This window comes from Lolium rigidum, chromosome 7, assembly GCF_022539505.1.
Source record: "Lolium rigidum isolate FL_2022 chromosome 7, APGP_CSIRO_Lrig_0.1, whole genome shotgun sequence".
Lineage (NCBI taxonomy): Eukaryota > Viridiplantae > Streptophyta > Magnoliopsida > Poales > Poaceae > Lolium > Lolium rigidum.
Genome location: NC_061514.1, coordinates 305438481 through 305449256, shown reverse-complemented (window position 1 = coordinate 305449256; position 10776 = coordinate 305438481). Strand labels below are relative to the sequence as shown.

At 44.5% G+C, this 10776-nt stretch overlaps 1 protein-coding gene across 1 annotated transcript; it reads right to left on the bottom strand.

Moving 5' to 3' along the window:
* Positions 1-3862: 3862 nt before the first annotated feature.
* Positions 3863-6027, bottom strand: LOC124673107 (thylakoid lumenal 15.0 kDa protein 2, chloroplastic-like). Its single transcript, XM_047209234.1, has 6 exons — positions 5781-6027; positions 5532-5635; positions 4970-5060; positions 4748-4816; positions 4216-4325; positions 3863-4087 (listed from the first exon to the last, which is right to left on the bottom strand). The coding sequence occupies exons 1-6, from the start codon at positions 6025-6027 to the stop codon at positions 3995-3997; spliced, it is 714 nt and encodes a 237-aa protein (XP_047065190.1). The 3' UTR covers positions 3863-3994.
* Positions 6028-10776: the final 4749 nt, after the last annotated feature.

Here is a 10776-nt window from a genome sequence, read left to right as displayed (position 1 = left end):
AAGGATGAACTACTCACGCATCAGTCCGGAGGCGGGCATGGTGATGTAGAGCCCTCTGGTGATGATTCCCCTCTCCGGCAGGGTGCCGGAGGCGATCTTCAGAACCTCCTGAGATGAGGTTGACGGCGGCGGCGTCTCAGTATGTTTTCTCGTATCGTGGCTCTCGGTACTAGGGTTTTCGCGACGGAGATATTATATAAGCGAAGGGGCAGAGTCGGGGGACGCTCGAGGGGCCCACCCCATAAGGCGGCGCGGCCAGGGGTGGGGCCACGCCCCCCTAGGGTGTGGCCTCCTCGTCGCCCCTCTTTGTCTCCTCTTCGGACTTCGGGAAGGCTCCGTGGAAAATAAGACCGTGGGCTTTTGTTTCGTCCAATTCCGAGAATATTTCCTGCGTAGGATTTCTGAAACCAAAAACAGCAGAAAACAAGAACTGGCGCTTCGGCATCTTGTTAATAGGTTAGTGCCGGAAAATGCATCAAAATGATATAAAGTGTATATAAAACATGTGAGTATTGTCATAAAACTAGCATGGAACATAAGAAATTATAGATACGTTTGAGACGTATCACTGCACGATAATTTTGCCTGCTTCCTTCTCTACCAGCATAATCATTTCCGGCGTAGCCCTTTCCGGCATACCCGCGTACTGCCCCTTGATTTTTTCTACCGGCCTCGTGTCGCCCGGCTTGTTATTTTCCGGCAAGTACCGAATCATACACAGTCATTTGTTGCGCATTCATTTCTTTTTCTTTTCTCTTGTCCGGATGGGGGGACGATGCTTGCCCCTGGGACTTGCTTCCGGCATTTTTTGTAAAACGCACAGATTTTGAAGCCGTAGCTTTGTTTACCTTAGCAAACTGCTCAGCGTTTTGTTCCTGAATCATGTCGAGCAACTCCCTAGCACGCTCTTGCTGTTTTGCCAAAGCGTCTCCGGTAAGCGATTCACACAGCTCTATTGCAGCCCTAGCAGCCTTTATGGTTTTATCCGGACTGCTATACTTAGGTTTCTCTACAATGCTCAGCGACGCATAGACACTTTTTCCGGCAAGAACTTCCTTACGCAGATCCTGGTCTAGGTTACGAGCTCTAAGCCAGTTTTCCGGTACTCTAGCAGCCTGAGCACTAACAGAAGCAAAGCCATGGGCTGCGTTATACTCACGTAGGGTCAGGTTCAGCTCACGCTCCACCCGGATGATGTTTGCGCCTCCGGAGAGCAACTTCTGGCGCTGCGCCTCCAGCTCCGCCTGTGCCGCAGCCGGATCGATGTTCTGCGCGATGGGCGTCGCCAGCACGCTCATAGCCGCTTGAAGAGGAGTCTCCGGTGGTGCTGTAGATGCACCTGCAACTTCCTGGTTGCGCTCGGTCGGCGGCTTGGCCGTGCGCGTGGACTTCGTCTGTCCCGCGCCTTCCGCCGCAGCTCCCTTGCCGGCGTCAGCCGCGCCAACCACCAGCACTTCGACGCTGCCGGCGATGGTGAGGAGGCCCGCCCGAATATGTACTCCAGCAAGCGCAGCTGCTGGCCCCACGGTGGGCGCCAACTGTCGTCGTAGTGAACAGACAGATGCCATGGGATGGCTAAACTTGGGGCCGAATGTGCGCTAGATGATTCGGGGGAAGGTTTTGGTAAGGATGGGATGAACTCCGGATGGATTCCGGTATCTTTATTGGTGAACTTGGCCTTGGCCAGAGGTTGAAGATGTACTGTACAAGTACTCTCTAACAGCGGTGAATCTCGTAAGACCTCTATCTCTCTATTATCACCTTTATTTATCACGTACCCGCACAAGGGGGTGCTCCCTCTCCTTATATAGGGGAGAGGGTGGCTTACAGGGGAAGAAACCCTAGGAAACCCTAATGACATCTTTGACTAGACAAACTACTTTACAAAGCCACTTTGGCCGGGATGACACCGGTAATCCTTTAATCAGGAACGGTGACATCCTCCGGTACCTTTTACGTCATCTTCTGCTTTTGGCGTCATGCCTTCGTTTAAAGCTGAAGTGCTTCGCTCATCTTTGTCTTCTAGCTCTTGAGAGCATCTTTGACCAGTCATGCCGACGTGCTACAGTGTAGTCTGTACCGGTAATCCGGTACCTTCTTAGCCGGTTCCGGTATACCCCTCCTGGGATACCGGTATGGTTCACTTAGTCACAATCCAACCTTTGTTTTCCGGAACAATCTTTAAACGGTATCTCGATGGCTCACACCATCCGGTTTGGCATGCCTTTGGCATACCGGGGGTCATCCCCCCGATAGATATTCTAGGAGTTCAAAATCCTGGAGGTAGTGCCAGAAACAAGTGAACGGTACCGCAACTACGGCTACCAAAAGTTTAATATCTTAGAGGAGGCAGAAGAAGATTATTTGCAGTTCCTAGCGGAGCAAAAGGGTGGAAACCATGGAGTTGCCCTCCACCAGCATGGAGTTGCATCGTCTAGTAGGACGACGATGGTGGCCCTCGTCATGCTTCTGTTGATCATGTACTTATTGTATCTCTTTGAGTGATGCATAGGTTTTAGATGATAAACATAATAATTGTGAAAGATTTTATTTGGATAAATAGGTGTAGTAACATCTATTTGGGTATGTATATGGATATATGTGTGGTGAACTAATTTAAAGAGTGATTGAACCGATATATTACTGCTTTCGATGTTCACATGTACCGTATAATATGTCGTAATGTAAACAAAATACACGCTCCAGGAAATCCGTTAGTGGCGTGTTCAAAAGGCTACCAGCGGCGCGTACACTTACTTGCAAGGCATATACAACACGCTACTAACTTTTTTTTAAGAAGGACACGCTACTAATTGGTTGATTTTAGTGGTGTGGCTTGAATGCCCCACCGATACCGTACATCTGTGGCATGGATGCGCCACTGGTACTATAAGTCCGTACACCTTAAGAAAACTGTACGCCCTCGCTAACGGGCCTGACCTCACCTATCCCGTCCGCGTCTGGTGCAGCGTGCTAGGTAGCGCCCGCATTGGACAGAGAATAGGTAAACCCTATTGCACGCTCATTGCATGCAATAATGGGCATCGCCCAGGCGGGAATCCCGTTGGGCTGCAGCCCATTTGCGTAGCAGGTAGCACTGGAGTCTGGAGGCGATGAGACCGCTGTGGAAATCTTTTGCGCCCCTGAAGTGCAAAATTTTTGTGTGGCTTGCGCTCAGATACAGACTGTGGACGGCGGACAGGAGGTTCAGGCATGGTCTGGAGGATCACACTCACGCGTGCTACACCTGCCTGCAAGAGGAGGACACGGTAGACCATATTCTCACCCAGTGCCCCTATGCGAGAATGGTCTGGGAATCTACAGGTGGAGGAACCGCAGGGGCGCCGCTCTTTCCAGGCCTGGTGGAACGCGACGAGAGATAGGGTGCACAAGAAGGACATAAAGCGTTTCGATACCTTGGTGATCTTGGTGGCCTGGACCCTCTGGAAGCAAAGAAATGCTAGGACTTTTGGAATCGGCAGAAACAACTTGATCATTTGCAGATTATAGATAGTGTCACAGAGGAGTTCAAGCTTTGGGAGTTAGCTAGGGTAGGAGGGAGTGATGTCGTGCCGCGAGAGTAGGCTTGTGTGAGTTGTGGAGTTCCCCCAAGAGAGCTGGTTGTAGCGTCTCTTGGCTCTTGTAAATATTCTTTCCCCCTCTATAAAGATAAGGTGCGCCATTGGCGCACTCTCGAAAAAAAAAAAAAAAAAAGAAGTTTTCAGAACCTTTCAGTTTGGTTTCTTTCTGGTTCTCCCGGTTTTTTGTTTTCTTTTCTGTTTTCGGCTGTTCTTTTGGTTTTTCTCCGGGTTTTGCGGTTTTTGCAGTAGTTGAATCGTTTCGGCGTTGGACCAAGTGGTAAAAAAAAATGTCCTTTGATTAGAAAAATTAATGGGAAAATACGTTTAGTTTCTGTAACTGCGACATTCCGATTCTGTACATAGTATGCACCATCCTTCTCGTGTTTCAGTCCTTCCACGCTGAGCGTTCGCCTCTAAAATACTTCCGAACAGTTACTTGGCCCTGTGGGCTCTCTGAGACAGCGAGATATTGCTGTCACAGCACCTTCAATTGATGCATCTTCTCCCTGCTCCATGTGCCAAAAACAAAGGCATGGTCAGGAAAAGCTACAGGAATTCTAAGCAATATTGCACTATGATCTTCTCTCAAGTGTTTTTTTATGTCTAATCAAACCCCTTTAAAAAAGAACGCAACCTTTTCTTTCCAGTAGAACATGTTTCCGTACTTCCCCGCAACACGGCTCCAGAAGCTCTGAGGAATGTCTAGATCAATCAATGAACCAATGTTGAAATTTATAATGTTACCTGCAATAACACAGCCATGTACGTTCAGCACTTTATCCTGCCAGCAAGCACGAGTGCGCGCACGCAGCATCTAAGTAAATGCATGGGTGCACTTCTATTTTCAAAATTAGAATGTGCTGTCATGTAATAAATCTGGAATTCCGGGTCAGGATCACGTGCGTGCATGGTGTGGTGTCACAGGGACGAGTGTGAACTTGGTTGTCACTGACTATTTCTGAAAGCCTTGGCACCAGCTTTCATTTGTTTTCAAGGATTGCACCACTAAGATTTAGAAACTGCTCTAACTTTGAACTTTAAGCAGAACAGAACTTCCAATTCAAATGGGGGATCAGTCTTTTGCTATTCAGGTAACGAACTAGACATGGCATAGAGGAACAAGAAAATCCAGTACGAAGATTCTGTTTAAAACAGAAGTAGCATACCAAATGTGGGATCTGCAACGAACACGATAGTTCGGTCATCAACTTGCCAAAAATCTTTTATAGCCAATCCTGTAAAAAGTGTGGAAGGGAGCCTTAATCAATCATACGTGATATGATACATGTGCACAGTCATGGCATCCTGTTATCTATAACAGAGAAGATGAAAAAAAATGTGATAATAGCGAGAACCGTGCAACATGTGAATGAAGAAGCAAATGCCACCTGGAGTGTCAGGGTAATTTTGTGCGAGAACCCTCAACTTGTACCCAGTGTCCTTCTCCAGGTCTTGTATCTCTTGACGCAAACGATTTTCCTAAGAGCGAGTTCAAATCGTCAGCAACTATCGATTACAGCATTGTAGTTCAATTGTTAGCACCAGAATAAAATGTGTAGAGCCTACCCTTTGAAACAAAATTCACTGTAAGCTAGAAATTTATAGGCCAGTAGTATGACATGCTAAAGCGCATCAGGAACTACATCTAACAATTTAAGGCGTGACACTTGAATCAAATAGCAGTGATTTCCTTTCACTAAACATCAGTGCAAAAAAAAGATTAAAAAAAAGGTACTACTGCAAGATTTATGAAGATAAGAGCTATATATACAGATAACACTTTGTTTTCCACTAAGTAGTCAGAGTTGGGTACAACATGTCAATGCACAGTTGTGTTTCTACAGCACCGTGGCATGACAGGGATATCAATCATCACTGCCAAAATAATCAAATTTGCAAATAGTCCTGAATCATCCAACAGCTCCTACAAGATTCGAGGTCTGGGTTTACCTGGCCCGAGGAGAGAAACCCAGCGACATCAATGACGGTGGTGAACTCCTTGGGAAGCAGCTCCGGTTTGTTGACCCCAGCCTTCGCGTTGGCCAAACCAACAACTGCAGGTAGGCATGAGACGGATTATTATGTATAGCAGCAACTACGCACTTCCTCGACTGTAAAATTTGTACTACTTCTTTCGCTTTCTCTTTCTGCCCATGACCAAGATGAACAGGTTCTCGAAAATGACCAAGATGAACTTACAGCAAGAGATGGATAAGGTGAGAGCGAGGGCGCCGGAGACTGTGGCCTTCCATGGCACGGCCGCGGCCCAAGAAGCAGCAGCCTCTTCACCAACGGCGGCGGGCGGAGGGGTCCGACGAGCGCAGCAGCGCACGCCGGCGAGAGGATGACGCCTTGGCCGCAGGAAAGTGGATAACGGCGACGACGTGGACGCGGCTGCTGCTCCGTACGGTGCTCGTGGCACAGGGGACGGGAGGAGAAGAACCATTTTCTTTTTTCTTTTTGTCCTCACGAAAATGTGTTGGTTTTTTATTCATTGGGTCGACGGAAAATACTCACTCGGATAATGTTTCGACTTTGCTTATTTTATTTCATTTCATTTATTATTTGAAAACGTACATACGCATTTGCTCTGTTTCTTTTCTGACACTACGTTTGCTGCGTTGATCAATCAAAAATAACGATCATTCGGATTTCGTTAAATTAGGATCACATAAATTCTTTCAAAGCTCCAGTACTGTGAAACAACTACTAGACAACTACAAAAAAGAAACTTGATAATCTTATCAACAGAATCAAAGGGAGCGACTATTTCCACTTACACGAATCTCAGTATTCAGATCAGATGACTTGTGGCATCAACTAAGTATTTTCGCCAGAAAAAAAAAAAGTAAGTTACTATTATTTCTCCACTATCTTCTAATAACTACTATATTAAACGTGAACCACTTCGATTTTTGTGGGAATTTTGAGACTTCTTTCAGATTATTACGGTGGTAACACGTAATCCTTTGGATGGTTTAATTTTCGCTGGGGTTTTCTCTGTGTACAGATTCGGTGCCGTATAGAATTTTGTGAGCAATTCTGGCCCGTGGTCCCATTAGAAATTGTCTCATTCATCACCGCTTTGACCGAACGATCTAGGAGTCCTGGCCCGCTATTCTCGACGAAGCTACGCGCGCCCCTGCACTTCTGCAGGCCAATGCTACCTCGCCTCTGGATTACCCCTGCGCCAGGGCTCTCTTCCGACGACAGGCGAGGTGGTGTGGAAACGCCATGGCCGCTGCGTCGGGACGAAAGCATTTCGGATGGAGCGCCCGCCGCCTATGAACTCCGACGAGATTGCACGCGGTGGAGTCCCCTCCATCCGCGGCCCCCATTTTCGACCTCCACCCTCCCATCACCAGCGGCCACCCCTCCCTCCGCCGCCCCCGTTTCAGGCATCCCTCCATCCATCACCGTCGGCCAAGCTAGGTGGTCGGATGTGAAAGGGACGAGAATCTGCCTCGAGGTGAGTTGCCCTATCTTCACAATAAGTCATGATTGAGGATGGGCTTTCTGCTTACTCTGCTCTCTCCTATCCATGGTGACCAGTAGGATGGACGATGGAGGGGCTCTTCTCCATAATTCTGATGTGGATCCGCCGGATCTTGTGTCCCCCAATCCAACACCAGCGTTTTTCAAGGCTAGATTCGAGTTTGGCTGCCGGCTTCTTCGGGTCATGCTGTTCTGGGCACATGGTGTGCCCTTAGCAGTGCCTAGGTCGTCCGCGAGCTGCACTCGCTGGGCAGTTCCCATCAAGAACGCCACCATGGGCCCATGGTCTTATCCGGCTTTCACAGAGTTGCCAGCAGGTGTGTACCGTCTGCAACATTGAGCTGCTATCAACCCCGTATCCCTTGGTCTTCCATCCACGATTGATTTAGGCGTTTGCATAATCTATGATAGGAGTAGTTTTATTCTAGAACAATTGGTGAAACAATCACCGTTTTTAGGTATCCTATTGTACTGATATCTCAACGATGGAGGCGCCATTTGGGAAATTTTGTTAGAACGTGATTGAGCAAATTTTCTGCCTTGATTCAGATTGTAAGATGCAGAGAAGCTTCAGTTTTAAATCTGTTCATGCTATTTTGCATAGAGCTAATCTCGATTCCATGTGCATTTCTGGAATTCAACTAATGGAGTTTCAGCAGACTTCTGAATCTGGCCGGCCTCCAGCAAGCTTTTGCTTCTACGACCCCTTAATGAAAATGATATTGAGAAATGGAGGTGAAGGCCTTCTTTCATTATGATTTTTTTTATCACTACATACTTTATAATATAGTGGCTTCAAAAAGAATTAGATAGCTGTTTCGGTCCACTCTTCATTTCATTGTCGCCGCCTTCTTTTTATCATCATCACATCTCCGTATTCTCTGCAATTGCTCTCACAGTTCACAGGCTGACTTGCAGTTCTGACAGCTCCGAGGACACCTGGCTCCGAGAAGTGAACTCATCATAAATCAATTTGTGCATCCTTCCTTCCTTTATTTAGTTTCCTTTCCTGTCCTGCTTTTCTCAACCTTTACGCGAAATTAAACATTCTTATGTTCGTAAGAAAACTAATATTCCTCTGAGTTGCATTGTTGACCTTTCGATTGCCTTGCAATGTGCGTCTATCTATACTAAGAAGTCATACTGCGTGCAAATATGTAGAATTCTCCTGAGGCTATCAGTGGAAAGTTCTTGTGTGAATTGCACGCACTTGGGAATATAGGGATCAAGACGCGGTAAAACTCATAAGAGTTGGACTTCATTGTTGTTCACCGTGAGTTACTCCTCCACAAATCAGTAGATTGCAATGCCTCAGCTTACTACCATTTCCTTGTGCATAAATACTTGAATTATCAGAAATGATGTGCAGGCCTTCCTCTGCAAACGAATATACTATAATATAGATTTTATATACTACAACTTCGTCAGTAGCATTATCTTTTTTTGTATCGTCATAATATCACTGCTTGCCCTATCTTTGTAAATATACGACCAGTCATTGTGATAGCTATACTACCATTTTTCTACGCAAAGGAAAACTCAATCAACTTGGTGCATATGTGACTTTCATAGTGTAAAAAAGAATACCATGATATTGCTAGCACTACTCTGTAACATGTAATATTATTATCCAGAAACGTTCATGTGTGTGATACTGCAGTTCAGATCAGTGTTTCAGTTGTTCAATCTATGCAGTACTTCAAAGTAAGAAAGCAGAAAAACCTTTAGACCCTATTTCAGTATGGACATCTCTTCTGAATGGGTGCTTCAGTGAACCTGAATTTTTTTGTATTGTTTCGTAAAAACATGAACTCTTAGTGTAGAAGTAAAAATATAATCAGGCACATTGACAGTTCAGGTCATGCTTTTTTTGCTTTTTAATTATGCTACTACTTGATTCTTAGTTAAAGAATACGCAGTTCAGCTTCATCGGTCTTGAGTATCCCTGAGAGTTTTACCAGGACCTCTCTTAGTCTGGTGACAACTACTATTTCCATTTAAATAAGGCACCTGACTTCCTTTTAGGAATCATTTTCCCTTTTTGATTGCTTTACCGACTACCACGGTTTCATATTGAGATATATGCCACAAACATCTTTAGGAGATCGTGCTGCTTATTTACTAATCCTTATAAATATATGGAGTTTCTGTACTTACCAAGGTAGTGTAAAAGCTCTAGCAGGAGTTGTGTTTGCTGCCACTAAGTAAGTTAACAAAAATGGTAGCAGGTGTATTATTTGTTCGGACCACGCTAGGTTCAAACACAACTTTTTGGAAGCAAAAGTGAACAGAAATTTACTATTAGGTAAGATCCAACACTAACTGTACTATCATTGTCTAAAATAGCAACATGAGTTGTTAGTACCGCTAATGGTGGGGATGTTTAGGCCTGTATCTTTATCATCCTCTTTATTTGATCTGATTTTTTCTACTTAAATAGAACTTTCAGTGGAAAGTCTGATGCTTCAATGCATGCTCCTGCAGAAAGTCACCTTGTATTTTGTTTATCCTGGGATTTCTGTCCTTTTTCATGACAAATAACTTAAAGAAAACTTCACTGCATATTGTCTTCGGTATGAAATATATTGGTTATGTCTTACAAGTTATTGGCAAGCATTTTTTTTAGCTTCACAAAATTTTGCTATATTTTCATCTCTAAATTATGTGTTGACACTTTGAACACAACAAATGATATTCACATTTACGGCATGGACATGCATTCATTGTTACTGAACAAACAAATTAAGAAGGATTAATTAAATTATTTTTTTGCCTGAGTCACTTGCTGCCATGACTTCGAGCGTATCTTAGCAGCCCTACTTTTTCTCCGTTAATGCTTTTATGTATATGTTTCTGCATGGAAAATTATGAAAAAGGAGTTTTTATGAGTATTAGGGGGCTTGACTGTAGGTCAGCTGGTTCACCAATTACATTTCACTATTTGGCATCTGGCCTATACCCGCAAGGGAGACTTTCCAACTTCTTGTTTAGTGAACAATCCAGTAATTTCAGCTGATTCTTTGAAATGGGAAATTTGGAGGTCAATAACACACTCTATCAGCGAAATGTCTGACAAAATTCTATCTCTATGGGACATCATCAGAGTATTGTGCAACTCCACACCCTGAAATCTAGGCTGCACATGCCATGCTATCCAGTTATGAAGGTTCGAGAGCATCGGGAGCGCCCTAAGTTTTACCTAAAATACTATACTAAGTTAAAGGGTACCACTTTATGCATTATAATTAAAATAGTATGAAGCTCATGTTCACTTTGCTTGAGAGCACATGTACAGTTTCCTTGTGTAAACATATGTACTCATCACCGTGTGGAGCCCATCACGGTATAACTTCTATCATTCACATGTGTGAAGAGCTAGAAAGAAGGTGGTTTATGTATTATGACTGGTCATTATTTTCTTTTCAGCATATATGTACAGTTGTGAATGAAATAAAATGCATGTGTGCGCTCAATTTTAGTTTCCCTTGCCGTTGTTTTCCACCGAAGTGAATGACTCCAATGAATGTTGTAGATTTATTCTACGAAGGAATCCAATAAGTGAGTATATAGTGAAAATCATTTGAATTTTCATAACATATGTTTCATTTGTGGTGTATCGGCCCGTTTATTTATTTGATCCTCTGTATTTGCATAAGGTAACAGATTTTGTATTGTTTCTTTTGCTCAGTTTGAGACGACA

Bases quoted from the DNA above. Each gene is read 5' to 3' on its own strand.
- LOC124673107 (XM_047209234.1), bottom strand. From the start codon at position 6,027: ATGGTTCTTCTCCTCCCGTCCCCTGTGCCACGAGCACCGTACGGAGCA. The intron at 5,061-5,531 runs GTAAACCCAGAC...ACTCGCTCTTAG, and splicing joins GGTTTCTCTCCTCGGGCCAG to GAAAATCGTTTGCGTCAAGA. The intron at 4,088-4,215 runs GTTGCGTTCTTT...CACATGGAGCAG, and splicing joins TGTTCTACTGGAAAGAAAAG to GGAGAAGATGCATCAATTGA.